The sequence below is a fragment of the Cydia splendana genome, chromosome 25 (assembly GCF_910591565.1).
Source record: "Cydia splendana chromosome 25, ilCydSple1.2, whole genome shotgun sequence".
NCBI classification, from domain to species: domain Eukaryota; kingdom Metazoa; phylum Arthropoda; class Insecta; order Lepidoptera; family Tortricidae; genus Cydia; species Cydia splendana.
The window spans coordinates 2,656,317-2,673,818 of record NC_085984.1 but is presented as its reverse complement, the minus strand read 5'-3'; the positions used below and the strand labels follow the sequence as shown (position 1 = coordinate 2,673,818).

The 17,502-nt window shown below is 35.6% G+C and overlaps 1 protein-coding gene across 1 annotated transcript in view; it reads right to left on the bottom strand.

Moving 5' to 3' along the window:
• The window catches only part of LOC134802643 (uncharacterized), a 133,333-nt gene that overhangs the window by 78,901 nt on the left and 36,930 nt on the right, over positions 1-17,502 (bottom strand). The window contains exon 3 of the mRNA XM_063775278.1: positions 12,614-13,863. Within this exon, the coding sequence (XP_063631348.1) occupies positions 12,614-13,863 (1,250 nt within the window). The remainder of the gene's footprint in view (positions 1-12,613; positions 13,864-17,502) is intronic.

The following is a 17,502-nucleotide window of genomic DNA, read 5'->3' as shown; positions in this document are numbered from 1 at the left end:
GAATTCTATGCGGACGATGTCGCGAGCGGAAGCTAGATATATCACAGAAGAAATAATAGTACTACCGTACAGAAAGGACACTTCCTACAAAACCTGAAGTTTGACAGCGGTTCAGGGACGAATCATGCTATCCCTTTCTAATATATGGCACTATCCCTTTCGGCTATTTAGGGTTGTCAAAATTCAAGTGATTATCTTATCTGTGGTCGTGGACGCAAAAGGAAGTCAAGTGGTGCCAACCCTAATAATTGCTCGGAGCAATGCTGAGCCGAGCGGAGCCGAGTTTGGCCGAAGTCAGGAGTGTCTCCCCACTGGTTATATTATAAATAGCTATAGGATATGCGCAGGCGTCACCTGCCAGTTAGTTCAAACTCTGAAAAAGAACTAAAAATCCATACTATTTGTAATAATTTAAGCCCTTTTATAAAAGGGCTGCTCAAACTGGATCAGGGGAAATCGAACACACAAGTGTTAAGATTATTCAGTAATTTAGATATTCAAATTAAGAAACTATAAGGATAATAGCTACGGATAAGTATACATACATATACAGGGTGGAAAGGCACGACGATCCTTTCCGAAAATGGGAGATAGCTTAGCCTAAGCTCTATATTTTCTCCATAAAAACTATGTTAATATGGGCAACCGTTTCTAAATTATGACCTTTTAAACATCCACGCAAAAAACTACTTTGTTCTAACCCTAACAGGTGACAGGGTCAATGAACTTACTTGTAAACAATCAGTATTCGACAGGAAATTATGCTAATTTGTTGCCATCTAACCATTTTTAGGTCTGCTTACAGCACGGTAAGAATCATTGCAGGATTTTCGCTTTCTTAGTGGTTCCACTTGTTCAATACTTGAATGAAATAGTTATGTTATTCCTTAATATTAATAATACTAACCACAACATTGTTTACAACGACAGTTCAAATGGTGACATTGACAACCACTCAAAAGTACGCAATCGTCTTATAAATATCTCTGGTTTCCTTGACTGATAAAAAGGTTTTAGTTTCTTAACACGTTTCACAAAATTATTTTCGAATAATTGGAAACTATCTAAAATAATTAAAAATAACAAGTAGGTTGTGTTAGTTGCACCAAATGAACTTGCAAAAATGAAATACTAAGAATAAATCAAGAATAAATACTTCTTCAATACCAAACTAACAAACCTTCTTGCGTGGTAGGAAATAGACAAGACGTCTGATGTTTGAAATTAAATTTTCATTGAACTATACTTATTGAATGTCATATTCTTCAAATAAAAATGTTAGATGCTCGTGGCTATTTAAATTTGTGGGGCTGTGTAAAAGATATGGTGTACCAAACCAAACGGAATGTGAAACTGCGGACGAAATGAGACAAAGGCTAATTGGTGCTTTCTGCGGAGGATAAATGACGAAGAGCATACACTATATCGCATGTGCATCGACATACTCGGGTACGGGCTGCGGCGGCGTTGTAATACACGGAGGTACATTTGAACACCGTATGTGAAAAGAAGATAGTATTAAATATTGGAAAAAAGTAATTATCTAAGAAAGTAATAAAATTGTTTGTAATATTTTTGCATGCATTTGATTTATTTGACATTTATGCGTCATTCATACATCATTGCGATACTGTCAACGATCGGAAAAAAGTGTAAAGTCCCGAGCTTTCCCGACGGAGATCCTTAATCTAGCCGTCATGTGCACATGCTATAGGGTTATCACCACAGTTAAAAAGTAGTATTTTTGCAATTTTTATTTTTTACTCAATTAACGATTCTTACCATTACCAATAGTCTCTGTATCACTTAAACGACCTAATACTTCCGGGAAGGATCGTCGTGCCTTTCCACCCTGTATATCTGGAACAATTTTACATATAATATATCTAGCTTTACTACGTATTTGTTTACGTAAATCCAGAATTAACGTTCAAAAATACGTTTTTTCTCGGCATCACGATCATTTGGCATGAAATTATTGAAAGGTATAGACAGATACTATAATTTAGGTAAACAAAAAAGTCGTAACTACTAAAATAGTATAACTTAAAAAAAATGTTTAAACTTATTTATTGATCGTGACATGATCAAAGTTTTTCTTTTATAAGGAACTGGCCCAAATGAGATTAATAGCATAATGCACTTTTCTTCGTAACATTACACACTTTTCTTGTTTACACAAACTGCTACTAGTTATTATAAGTAATATACAAATTACTAGACCAGCTACCTGTATTACAACATACGCTTAAAAAAATTACTAGAAAAATCTCAATCTATCGAAATATTTACGTCGATATTTTTTTATTGCACCAACTACATGTAAGCAACACGTATGTTAGTAAATGAAAGTCAAAATCGTACATTTTACATTACACTTGAAATTCCTTCATTTATGCATACCTACAAAATCTAAAAAAAGTCTAAAGCTTGATTTAGCCTTTTAGGTATAAGTATTATAAAACCTACCTGCTTTAAAAAAATTCTATAGGTATTAGTAGTCAAATAAGGAAGGTACATAAAAATAATTCAACTTTAAAAACCAAACACAAAAGAACTTCTTTAATTGACGACTTCGTTTATCGAAAACATGACAGCTATTGTTCCACTTCGCGCAAAAACACAAGACAGAATCGACAACCCTAGCCATATTTATTCACGCACACATTCACATTTTTCCGCATCCGTACACGACTTGTCAGTGTGCGATTTGACATTTGAGCTCCCGATTGGCGCAAAAACTGCGTCACGTGTCAGGGGTGCGCAACTAGTTTTTTTCGAGTTTAAAGTTCAATTGAGTGTTTACTAGAATTAGAACAACGTTCTTTTGATTAGCTTTAATGGTTTACAATTGGGATCGAACTGTATTTTCCAATTAACGGTTGAGTCAACTAGAGTGCTATTTCTTAATGGAAACCTATAAATTGTCCCATTTCGATGGCTCCCTTTTGATGCGTCTGGATTTTAATGGTTCAAAATGTCATAAAAATGGTTAATCTAATTTAATAACTTGTATTTCAAGTACATAAAACTGTAGGCGTAATCGATAAAGTCGATAGCGTGAATAACAGAGATATAAATAAAATTACACAGTTGGTTTATTACGTTCAATCAAATTATAAGAGGTTTGTTTTAAATCGACGATTTTTTAAGATTGCTTTTTTTTCACCCTGCAATGTTGTAAAGTGAACTATTTGAGCCGATTTTGTTGACGATTTTTATCGTCAGATTACGATAAAATTTGGTGGACGGAGTACTTACACTAAAATGTTGTAAAATTACATAAGTAATTTTTTTTCAGACCCATTTAATTTTTTTTCTAGATATAAAATATTAGAACCATAAACTTTTTCTTGGTCATACCTATTTTAGAGAAAAAACATTGTCAACGTAGTCTATATCAATGTTAATATTTTTTTAAAGTCGGTTATTAACACCCCGGATTCGAAAATGAGGCGTCATTGTCATTATTTGTGAGTTAGGTCATCAGGGTCAAAATAGGGTCACCTTTAATACTACACTACATTTAAGTTACCTATTATAATAACTAGAAACACGCTATGTTTATAATAATTGTCTACTTATTTATGAAGCAATCAAGTGTTGCAAAAAGCTGTGAGATTTTAACAATTTTTCAAAAAGTATTAAAATAATCGCCACGCTTGTGCTTCTTTCTAATCCAACTTTATAAAACAAAAAAAAGTTAAATCCCCCAACGCAATGAAACGGATGAACCGATTTTGATAAAACATGTCTAAGAACGACATTAATGATGACATTCCACACTTTGTGGCAAATGCCATGCAAAGTTAGCCTGGTTTGACTCTATATTCAAATTCAGTCTTTATAAAAATATTTTACACATGATTTCGAATCAAATGTCAATGTCCCAACGATAGAATCGACTATAATCGATGATGACCGTATCGAATACCCCCACAAAAATTCCTAAAATCATCGGATACGCCTCTCTGGTAATTAAAAAATTATAGAAACTTGTCTGTGGTCAAAAATTCTAAAGCTGGTTTTGACGGTTACGAAATTTTACTTATATGGGACTTGGTTGAGGTGCCGGGATGATCATTTTTAGGGTTCCGTACGCAAAGGGTAAAAACGGGACTCTTTTACTAAGACTCTACTGTCCGTCTGTCCGTCTGTCTGTCACCAGGTTGTATCTTATAAACCGTGATAGACAGTTGAAATTTTCTCAGATGATGTATTTCTGGTGCCGCTATAACAATAAATACTAAAAAGTACGGAACCCTCGGTGGGCGAGTCCGACTCGCACTTGTCCAGTTTTTTAATTTGAGTGTTGAATTTTACGAATTGTTTTGTATAAAACAAGGGTCAGCAAACCGCGGCTCGCGAGCCGCATGCCGCTCTTTGGAGGTAAAACTGCGGCTCTTCAAGTGACCAAAAAAATGACAGTTAGTTTAGAGTTCTGAGACCACTGAAAACAACTTTTGCGGATCTTTGACATTAAAAAGCCGGAGATTTCTACTGCAGGCGGCTCTTCACAAAAGTTTGCCGACCCCTGGTATAAAATATTTAATGATATTTCAACTGAACACATTATATCAACATAATTTATTAAAATATCCATTCGTTTTCAATAGTTTACCTATAAAATATAACAACAAAATGATTCGTTACAAAATTTATATTTTTGTCCTGACTTAGTTCAAAATTCTAAATGTATTTATAACATATCGGAATTTTCCTTGGAAACGTAAAAAAAGTGATAAGTTTTATGATTTTTTTTGTAAATCTAATATGTTGCTACAGTAGAAAAAAAAAATTAACAAAACTGACTTAAATAAGTAATAACCATTCAGACTATGTAGGTACTTTTTATCGGACTAAGACTAAAAATAGCTAACAATTTCATCCTCACATACTTTTCATAGACTCCCATGGACAACTAAAAATCAAAAGTCACAATCGAATGCTGAAGTGCTACAAAAAACAACTCATTTGGTATTGCCGCCTCTAAATTATGATGGATGACATCTCTGTTTCATTTCAAAACGTAGCAAGTGATCTATGACATTAACCAGTATAAAATTGAGCTCTCACTACGTATATATTGTACGCAGCGCGAGCTCATGATAAAATGGACATTGTATAACCAGCATATATAGTGAGCTCTTACCAGGTATATTTTGTACGTAGCTCGAGCTCAAGATATAATGGGCCTTCAGAAATAACTGTCCATGTGTGAGATACGACTTTTTGGAATTAAAGCCGGCAGCCATAATATGAAGTGTGACGAATAACAAAAGTACTCGACGTCGGTACGAGTATTGTTGTTAATCGATACTTTTTACTGGACGGTAGCTGTTTTGGAACGGCCCTTCGGTTTAAACGGTTTGGATTTTTGTCTGGCGAATTAATGTTAGTAGGAAAAAAGCGGGAAATACAAATCTATAAGGAATTTTTCGCGCCTACATTCTTTAAATTTGCCTCCGTTTTCTAGAGACAAATTGTTATATATCATAATTAAACACAAAGATAAAAGAAAAATAAGGAAATCACGAACTACTATTTGACAGTTCAATCGATAATTTTAAAGAACGTTTCGGAGATGCGACTGAATTCTAGAAATTTACTACAAATAGGAAATTTATGGTTTATTATAAATGTGTAACTCCATGCCAAACCTAAAATGAAATTATTGTCACTTCTTGGTTTAGACTAGAGGCTTAGAGATGTCTACGTTTCAAAATTCGTTAAGTATTTTGTAAAAGAGTAGTAAGTAAGTTTAGGGACTTAAATAAATAAGTAAACAAATAATTTGTACATTTTCGGGTAGTTATAACATTTATTGACTAACCAACCAAATACAAAACCACCTGGATCTGTCACTGAACGACCTAACTTTAACCTACATTACGAGTATTTGATCGTGTAATGTTTTCATCTACTGGCTTAAGAAGCCATGCATTCGAGGGTAGATTTTATTTACTCTTTTTTAAATACCTAAAGATACAGACTATAGACTTTAGACCTCAAACCTAGAACTCACGGTCTGAAAGAGCGGGATGCAGCTATCTGCTAGAGCAGAAGACGTTCTCCCTAATTGAGTATCTCACATTTGGTACTTTTGGTGGCTGCTTTAAGTCTTCGATCGAAAATACGACTTGTGCTTTTATTATATATTCAAAAGAAAACTCAATTTTCTAAGTCACGGTCTAGTTACGTCATAATAATGACTTAGGTCCGTGGCTAATCTGTAATGACATAATGTCAGTATACCGATGGATTTCTATAGCATTTGTCATAAGTATGTACATTAATCATGGCCACACGGGAGCTGGTGGATAAAGAATGATTTATTTAAGAATAAAGATTGATAGTTGTAATAAAGGTTTCAATGTATTGTTGTTTACATACATAGGTAGGTACTTATAATGTTATAATACCTATAATATGTGTATAGAGATATATATATTTGTAAGTAAGTAAGTAACACTTTATTGTACGGAAGAGAGGAATACAGGTACATCAGAAAAAAACATAAATATAGTACAAGGGCGAACTTATTCCTAAGAGGGATCTCTTCCAGTTAACCTAAGTCAAGTACCTACCTAAGGAGTAATTAAAAACTTGTTTGTTCTTTATATTCAGCAGTGCTTGTGCTTGATTTGTCAAAAGATTTCAACTTTTAATAAATTATATTAATTCTTTGGCTCAAACTCATGTATTATTTTTAGTTAAAAAATATTACTTTAGACTAAGTTTTAGAAATCTTTATGGAATCTGTTATCAATATTCTTTGTATGTTTGAGTTTGCACTGATAATTGAAAATAGGCCTAGATAATAATTTTTAAGATAATATTGCGGACGAAATTGGATCTACAAAAAAAACAATTTTATTTCTTTAATAATTATGTTCAACATTTTAATCAGTTCATTTTTTCAAATTAAAAAAGTAGGGAGTTGATATTTGATATTTATAAAAGATTAAAAGTTTTTACCGACTTCACGAAGTATATTTAAATATACCCACATCAACAGAACCTAACCGCCACGAAAAAAACTGACCTCAACAAAGCCAGAAGCTAACGGAAGCACATTTTTTTAACCGCCATCCAAAGACAATTGTTCAAAAACCACAGCGTCATGACATTTGACGAGCGACCATTGGTTGCCGAGCGCCGTTTGACAGCCAATGAGATGTGATTTCGACATTTGAAAGTCATGTTCTTTATTTGAAATAATGACTCGACGTTTTCGGAGATGGCATCATTGGTTGTCGTATGTCTTAAATATGTAGTCGTTTTAAGTCTTATTACGATGTGTTAAGGTTTAAATATGTTTAGATATTATTGAGGTGGTTGTATATAGTTTCTTAGACGGTAGCGAGGTTATATTACAAACGTTTTGTGATCTATTGGAGCGTAGATATCATATTGATTTGTAAATCAACGATTTTTTACGTTATTTTAACTAACTTACATGTTTTATTTATTCAATAAATACCTATATCTACTTATCGATGAGGATGAATGAACGTAACAATGTATTTCAAGTAAAAGTCAATCATTCAATCAAGAACAATGTAATATTATCTTTCTTATTGACTTTTATCAATAACATGACAATTTTAATGTCTTGATAATAGGAATCTAGCACAGACATATATCTGTTTAGGTAGATGTCGCATGTGTCACGAAGAGTGAACGTTGTTAGGGATACAGGTACAGATTACTTAGTATTACTTACGCAAATAAGATCGGTCTGACAGTTGTATTTGCGGACATATATCCGGCAGGCACATTTTTGCCTAATTCCCGCCGTATTTTGTGCCTTGTGCCTAATTCCCGATTGACAAATCTATTTAGCCGTACCACGAGTTGAAACTTGACGTTTAATTTAGCGACTTACATGACCAGTACTGTATCTGTGTTTATTAGCAAAATAAATAAACTGAGATTAAATTGAAACTGCGTAAAATCCATCGCAGGCCATTTCGCATGCACTGATGTATTGGTGCGATGGAGTTCACGCTGTCGCTAACGTCAATGTCAAACGCCAACTCGTAGTAGAAGTGTAGAGTACTATCGTTAGCTTGGCTGCACGTTTGCGTGGTCTACTCAAACATGTCTGTGCAACCCAATGTTACCAGAATAGAAAAAAATACATCCGATTCGATTGTTATAACCACAATACATCGTAAACAGCACCTAAAGACAAATGTGTAATTTATTATCTATGGCAAAAAATGTAGATCTTAATGCTTTTGAAATAAGGGTGGTTTTTGATTGTAGATTGTATGTTAGAGCGGGACGGGGATAGGTTGGATTGTATGTTAGAGTGGGATAGTGATAGTTTTTTGTGGTTTAATATGGAATTGAATTGAGTGAATAGGGCTGGGATTGGTATCGATGAGTGACGTTTTTTTTATCGTTTACCAAACATTTTATCGTTTACGTCACTATCCTATATCACATAAAATACATAATAACAATTACAGATATTTGCTTCGCCATTATGTACAGGCCCAAAAATGCGTTAAAAAAAGTTTTACAATAGTACATACAAGATTTGCTTAGTTTGGGGCTAGATTGATTGATCTGTGTAAGATGCCCCCTAATATTTATATATTTTATTTATATTAAGAATATTTTTCTTACTTACCCATATTTTACAAATTGGTATAAAAATTAAAACTACAATCATTTTCATTTCAAAAAAACTCAGTCACAATCAACAACACATCAACACAACAACAATATCGATAAATCCCATCCCTATTACCGGCTGATCAAAGTGCGGTGCACAATAATCGAGAAATATTAAATTATAATAAAATTAACCTGCTCTTACTTTTTCTTGCCACAGAGCAGAGAACGGACAGAGGCGTAAGAACTAATTTATTCTACTGAACTAGTTCATAAAAAGAACTGGCTACGGATTAACGCTAGTTCTTTTTATGGAGTTTTGATGAAGTAATTGAGGATTATTGTTGCTCTTTTATGTAACTGTAAAAGGGGATTTCCACAAAACGGTCTACAGCTTGGCAAAAAAGGGTAGAAATTAAAAAGTGGCAACACTGTAGTGTCGTCCCTTTTTCTTATACAAATTGGTTTGACAGGGACGACACTACAGTGTTGCCACTTTTTAATTTCTACTCTTTTTTGCCAAGCTGTACCTTGTCGGGGATGTGACGCGTATGGCAGCTACCTTAATGATCTGCAGAAATCTACCGTTACGTTAATATACCGTTGAGTTTAAACCTAATTTATCAAAAATATCGGCTTCTTAGTTTTATCAAAAGCGTTAAAAAATGCGTCACGCGGGCATCCGAAACTTTTCTAGAATGCCCCAGAATGCCCAATCGTAAAAAAATAATGCGTTTAAGGTATAAGGATGACTCTCGCTAGAAAGGCCCGGGTCCGGACCGAAGCAACCGACACTTCATTTTCTATAGCAGGTGACCCGTGATCACGTGATATGTAAAAAAAAAGAAGTGCATGCATGGGCCCGGACCCGGACCGGGCCGTTCTATCGTGAGATTCGTGAGTAATCCTTTACTCATTTATTATATGAAGAAGTACACAAATTGCATTGAGTTTATCCTATACGCGTAGGTAGTAACAGTATCTAGACTTCTAGAGTCCGTCTAAGCTAATTTTGCATCGATTTGAATAGAACAAAGTGAGGAAATGTCATTTTAAACGTCATATTTTCATAAAGCCAGAATCTAGCTTTTATATGCCTATATTTATTGATAAAAATCTAAAGTAATTTTACGCGGTTTTAATAATTTTTATTACGTCTTTTTACTGCCTAAGTACGTAAAAAAACTGGACAAGTGCGAGTCGGACTGGCCCACCGACTTTTTCCGTACTTTTTTGTATTTGTTTTTGTTGTTATAGCCGCAACAGAAATACATGGTCTGTGAAAATTTCAGCTGTCTATCACGGTTCATGAGAATACAGCCTGGGAACAGACAGACGAGCAGACAGACGGACAGTGGAATCTTAGTATACATACATACATAGTAGTACGTCCCGTCCCGTTTTTACCCTTTGGGTACGGAACCCTAAAAACTTACCTACCGCATGTAAACATAATGTGGTTATTTTATTTTATTAATGCATACTAATACTGTAATTTAATGACATTGCAATAAGCCTTTTATGGTTGAAACACATTTTATTGTAGCTTATACGTATTTTGCATTAAGTAGTTTTTATTACTATATTTGTGACATGTGTGTAAAGTTATTTTATTTCTAAGGTTTTATGATAGCAAATATTTGTATGATGTTGGATTTAAATAGCTTTTTAGTTGTAGCCTTACTTCTTATTATGTTTCTATCAATACCGACATTGTACAAAATTAGATAACAACTATTAGGTTAGACCCAAAAAAGGTTTATTTTGATTAATATAGTGTATTTACGTTACATTTTATAAAATAAATATGATTTATAAAAACTAAAGTCTTGCCTTTTATTTGAAACGTAATAAGGTGTATTCGGGTATTACCGAATGTCGGATAATTCCGAAATTCAGATGAAAATCACCCTTAATTCCATCATAATAAAAGTCTCTTTCGGAATTATCCGACAGTTTTCGACATTCGGAATTACCCGAGTAAACCTTACTTAACTTTATCCTCTAATAAATCATGTTATTATAATTATCTAATCGTCGTAACTTACATTTAAGCACTCCACATAAAACAACTAAGAGACATGCCTATTCTAATGTATCAGTTACTATACCAATATGATTTGAATCCTAATGCAATGTCCTTACTTATTTCTGCTATGATCAAATTGAAATAAAAAATAACTCATTTTAAATCACGAATTAAACATGAGTAAGAACATAAATAAAATGTCACCTCTACACCCTTTAATCTCTACACACATCATTCGATAACGATTATTCATTCTCACCGGTCACATGACGAATCAATCGCTCCGAGTCGAATCGAAACGAATGTAGCTGTCCCGTTCCAATCCCTTACAAAGTAAGCGAGAACCAGCATAACGTTACCTGGAGATCCTTAAAAACTATACGTAATCAGATACTGGTTTGGTTGAATTCGAAATTTAAAATAGCTAAGCAATGAATTCACGGACTGACCGGTTAGAAAAAAAATAAGGCGTACTTACATAGAAATAGTGCGGCGCTTGAGACGTATTGGCGTTCGAAATTTGAATTGAGAAGAAATATTATTGGGGTATCCTAGTTAAGTTGAAACGTCAAAATTTTAATGAAATTAAGAAAAAACATGATTGTGTTGTCGACGATTTCTGTTGTGCGCGATCAATTTGATAAGGTACTGTTTTAAATTAAGAATATGAAAAATATATCAGTGTAATATAAAAACAAGACGACTGAAATGGATGGAAAGATGATTCATATTTTCGTCAAAGAAATCGTTTTAAATAAGCGTTTTGAATCAAGGTTTAGACAAAAACTTATTTTTCTAGATCAAAACTAAAGAAAAAGAACTAAATACATATAGGTCACTTCCTGTCGCTTTAAAAAATAAAACCAAAGACAATTTAAACGACGATTTAAAAAAATATTGTGACAGAATTTAAAAAACGAACGTTTTTAATTGCATGTTCGCTATCGCTTCAGATAACTGTATTTTCAAAGAAATTTAAACCTTAAAGGTAGTGTTTAAGACCGATTATATATTGTAGCTTAATTTTTTTAAATAAAAAATGGACCAACGTCTACACTTCTTTAATTATAGCTTTGCGACATAATTACTGAGTGAATAAAAGTTAAAAGTTGTCTATGACTTTTTTTAAGGGAGGAGATGGAAGTATTCATGCTAGGTAATAATAGAAAGTAGCATATGGTGTTATTAGGTTTTAATTTGTTTATGTTTTTTTACTGTGTGTAGAAAGTTTTTGCGCGCGTCTTTTAAAAGATTTTTGGTTAGGTATTGTGTTTTTTTAGATTCTAGAATATTTTCTCTAAACTTGGTGTCTAAATATAGACTCAAAACAATTTCGAAATCAAATATCTATCTTTTTAGCTCTTCTTTTTTGTCTTTTTTGTAGTCAAAAATGTTTCTATATTACTTACGTTTCTGTTATTGTTGGCATAATTTCTTAGTTTCTCTTTGACATATAATAATAATGGAATAATAGAATAATATTTATTTGAAAAAAACCTTTTTACAATAAATATCAATATCCATTGGCCCCACACTAGGCTATGCCTGTCACGTGGCAGCCGGGTTCACAATTCGTAGGCAAAAGGTTAAGAAAAAACTAATCTAATAGGAAATAAGTAAGGAAATTATTAAATTCAAAGAAAAAAAATGAAAATAATGAATACGACCTAAGTATAAGTAAGTTTTTTTCTTTTTGTTCCTCTTTTTTATCTGTTATTTCTTTATTTATTTGCCACGAATATACTATTTAAAATAGCTAAGCTATTCTAGGACTTAGACTTACCTGGGTCTGCGTCAGGCCTAACTAGCGGCCAGCTCGGCCCGCTCCGGCAGAGCGAGGTACTGCGTCCTCTGGAACCGTCTGTTCAACTGCTGGAGCTGCAGACTGCTGTATATGGTCCTTGGTTTCCTCATCTTCTTGTATGAGTATAACCTATAGCTATTTATCATTGGACTAACCTGGGTCTGCGTGAGGCCTAAACTAGCGGCCAGCTCGGCCCGCTCCGGCAGCGCGAGGTACTGCGTCCTCTGGAACCGTCTGTTCAACTGCTGGAGCTGCAGACTGCTGTATATGGTCCTTGGTTTCCTCATCTTCTTGTATGAGTATAACCTATAGTTATTTATCATTGGACTCACCTGGGTCTGCGTGAGGCCTAAACTAGCGGCCAGCTCGGCCCGCTCCGGCAGCGCGAGGTACTGCGTCCTCTGGAACCGTCTGTTCAACTGCTGCAGCTGCAGACTGCTGTATATGGTCCGTGGCTTCCTCATCTTCTTGTATGAGTATAACCTATAGCTATTTATCATTGGACTAACCTGGGTCTGCGTGAGGCCTAAACTAGCGGCCAGCTCGGCCCGCTCCGGCAGCGCGAGGTACTGCGTCCTCTGGAACCGTCTGTTCAACTGCTGGAGCTGCAGACTGCTGTATATGGTCCTTGGTTTCCTCATCTTCTTGTATGAGTATAACCTATAGTTATTTATCATTGGACTCACCTGGGTCTGCGTGAGGCCTAAACTAGCGGCCAGCTCGGCCCGCTCCGGCAGAGCGAGGTACTGCGTCCTCTGGAACCGTCTGTTCAACTGCTGGAGCTGCAGACTGCTGTATATGGTCCTTGGTTTCCTCATCTTCTTGTATGAGTATAACCTATAGTTATTTATCATTGGACTCACCTGGGTCTGCGTGAGGCCTAAACTAGCGGCCAGCTCGGCCCGCTCCGGCAGAGCGAGGTACTGCGTCCTCTGGAGCCGTCTATTCAACTGCTGGAGCTGCAGACTGCTGTATATGGTCCTTGGTTTCCTCATCTTCTTGTATGAGTATAACCTATAGCTATTTATCATTGGACTAACCTGGGTCTGCGTGAGGCCTAAACTAGCGGCCAGCTCGGCCCGCTCCGGCAGCGCGAGGTACTGCGTCCTCTGGAACCGCCTGTTCAACTGCTGCAGCTGCAGACTGCTGTATATGGTCCGTGGCTTCCTCATCTTCTTGTATGAGTATAACCTATAGCTATTTATCATTGGACTAACCTGGGTCTGCGTGAGGCCTAAACTAGCGGCCAGCTCGGCCCGCTCCGGCAGCGCGAGGTACTGCGTCCTCTGGAACCGCCTGTTCAACTGCTGCAGCTGCAGACTGCTGTATATGGTCCGTGGTTTCCTCATCTTCTTGCCTTTTCCATTCACTCGGAGGCCGGGGTCGTCGCTTAGACCGCATTTTTCTGGAAAGAGACACATTGTTAAGAAAAAAAATATGGTTGTCTGTAAAGTCGGTTTACGGACTATAATTTTGCGTGATAACGCCATAAGAAAATATTACCATTACATTACGTAACGTTACCATGGAGATCCGTCCACAACGTTACCATGGAGATCTGTCCACAACGTGACACTTTTTCGTGCATGCTACCGGTGTTCATCGATTTATAAGACGTTATCATTATCACGTCAATAACACAAAGCATTTTACTGATTAGTAAGACCGAAGTGATCCTACGTGTTCCGTGAACAAAGTTTTGTACGGAACACTCTAGTCTATATTTTTCGGTATTAAAAAAAAGTAAACATTTGTACATTTTCGGGTAGTTATAACATTTATTGGTTCATCATTCTCTCTTGCCCTTTTCCCATTCACTTGGGGTCGGCGCAGCATGTCTTTCTCTTCCACACCTCTCTGTCACCCGTCATCTCATCATTCACTTGCGTTCGTTTCATATTATCTCTCACACAGTCCATCCACCTTTAACCAACCAAATATAAAACCGCCTGGATCTGTCACTGAACGACCTGACTTTAACCTACATTATTTGATCATGTACCTAATGTTTTCATTTACCCTCAACTGGCTTAAGGAGCCATTTGAGGATAGATTTTGTTTAATTTTATTTAAATACCTAAAGATGCAGACTTTATAGTGTGTTTGGGTTTTTTAATGCCGCATTGATTAATTTTTCTTCACTACATAATATTTTGCATAAAACAATCGTTCGGAACGCTTACACGTTTATTCCGGTGTGTGTTTCGTTACGATGGGCGATATGCAAAGCGGCCGGCGCAGATAGTGACGCTATATTTATTATCTACGGTACCGTAAAATGGGGTGAGTAGGGTCAAAACTGAAATTCAAACCTCGATAACATTTTATTTTTACATATGAGAACTGAATGGTGTATATAATAAATGTTCCGGACGTTTGTATTTTAGTTTTTATTTTATTTTGGGTAGTTCCATTTCATAACTTTGACGATAAAGAGGAAAACCCACCTCACCCCGTAGTGCCTCGTATTTGGGGTGAGAGGGGTTTTCATACAAAGGTGATTTTGGAAGATTGTTGCACCGATTTTTTTTTATTATGCGTATTAATATAGCTCCATTTTAAATTGGAATACATTATTTTTGTAGCAGTAGCCTTAAAATCCCTTCCCACCCCCCTCTTAAACCTTCTCTCCCCATTCATACCCACCTCTCCCCGCGAAACCTACTCACCCAACGGTACTGTTGCATTTTATTACTGTTTGGTGTCAGTCATGGTATAATAATATACTCCGCCTGGTACTCCATTCCCGTCTTTTCTAGGTCACCTAACTGACACGGGCTTACGTCATCATGCGACAGCGCTATATGATAATATGCGATAGCGCTATATATAGCGGCCATGTTGTTGTGACGTAGCCCCGTGTCACTCTGGGAATGGAAGACCATGTTTTATTAGACTATGGTGTCAGTCATCGCAGTCGGTGTAGGCTGTAGACTACGTCCTCAAAATACCTTCTTTAGTCGCTGCAACATGCTGTGGCCAATGATGACGACCGTAAAATCAGGTAACTTTAGTCCACAACTTACAACTATGTTCCAAATTAAATGTCCAGTAAATATGCATACATATTTTTCAAATTATGGTGGGTACCTATTATATCTAATATAGAAAAAAAGCATTAGTATTATCTATACTCCAAAATGAATGTAATGTGTACAAATCAAAAAGCAATAATTAATTGAAATAAAATACAAAAATGCAGTGAAATTAAAAACAAACTTTAAAAAAATCCTGTCAACCAACACCGCTAACAAATTTAAAAAGTCACAGAAAAAAAGACTCGCTAACAAATTAAAAAAGTTCACAGAATTTCGAATTTCGAACGCACAAACGGTTACCGAAATATCCACTCGAGGCGATGCGATGCCCGATACGATGTAATTACATGCCTCGTACGTATATTATCAAGTAGCTGCCTTTCATATATTTTACAAAATGGATGGCCTTCAGAGCGTCTTGAATATTTATATTGTGGATTTATGGAGAAGATTTATGTTTTTTTTTTAAGTTAGAAGGGCTAGGTCATTTTAAGGAAGGTGTTTTGGCCAAAATGTGATTGGCGTTTTTGGTTCGAGTTTTTATGTTAAACTTTGCTCGCTAATTTCAAGATTTGCATTTACAGTACCTTTAACATATAAGGCTACTTTCATATATTTTACAAATTTGATGACCTTCAGCGCGTCTTGAATATTTAGGTATATTGTGGATATGGTGGAGAGATATAGAGCGGGTTTTTTTTAAGCTAGGCCTAGGTAATCAAATAAAACAAACCTTTTTTTAGAAGTAATAAAAATGTCGTATAATATTTTTAAAATTGCCACCTTTTCTTGAACAGAAATGCTTTCTCAGTAGTCCAATTCTCTTCCCCATTAAACAAAGAATAAAAAGCAAGTACGAAAATATCATACAATATCGTAAGTCGTAACTCAATGGAAGATTTCGCTATTTTATTTATGTACAGTAGTATGTAATACTAATTCTAAATTTTATGAACACCAATATAAAAATTGACCCAGACATTAACAGTGTTCATTTTTAGTACAGTCAGCAGTAGAAGTTTCTAAGCGGGCGAGGTGTACAAAATGATCTTGACGCGACTTTATTGTTACGAGAATAAGAGCGTGTCAAGGTAATTTTGAACACCTCGCCCGCTTAGAAACTTCTACTGCTGACTGTACTTGTAAAAGGAAATCGAGTGTTTTCTTGAAAACCAACTTTTCAATCGAAAGAAACCCTTGAGAACCATACATTCATACATTGTGACTTCTGACTCATACAACTTAATAACTCGTTACATAAAGGACTGTCACTCCAGTCACAAAGGCTCCCATGGCTCCCATACAAATTACATACATACATACAGATAGACGGACGGACGGAAAACAATGGCGTGCCGTGAGGCGGGCACTCCCCCGTAGTGATGTGACGAATGATAGGGATGCGATTATGTCGATAAATGTGTCGATGATTTTTGTTTTGTTAATTTTTTGAGACTTTTTATGAACAAAGTACGTAGAGTTAGACCAAGAAAAGTCTGCAGCGATTTTGATAGGCCACGCAGTGCAATTGTTATTTTAAATGTCAAACTTCTATGAAATTATGACGTATAAATAACACTTGCACTGCGTGGGCTAACTAAATCGCTGCAGACTTTTCTTGGTCTAACTGTAACTGAATTTTATTAGTTAAGTACACTCAGGAGATGTTTATGTGTAATACTGCAATCTTGGTTTGGTACAGTCACCTGCAATAATATGTTACTCTTCGAAGGCCGCAAAAATATGTGACACGCACTTAATGGCTCTACAATGATCGTGTCAGATATTTTTGCGGCCTTCGTTGTGTAACTTAATATTGGTGACTGTACAGTGTACGAAATTTCAATTTTCGCGGTAGACCCTCAAGGAGTGCAGCGTGCAGCTACTTTAAGATTTTTGTCAAATAAAAAAAAAGATTTGTAGTCCCTACCATTTTCCTTACGGAGTCGAAAAGTAAACAGATTAGAGTCTCTCTAGGCTCTCAGTCAGGGTGTCATTATAAACGT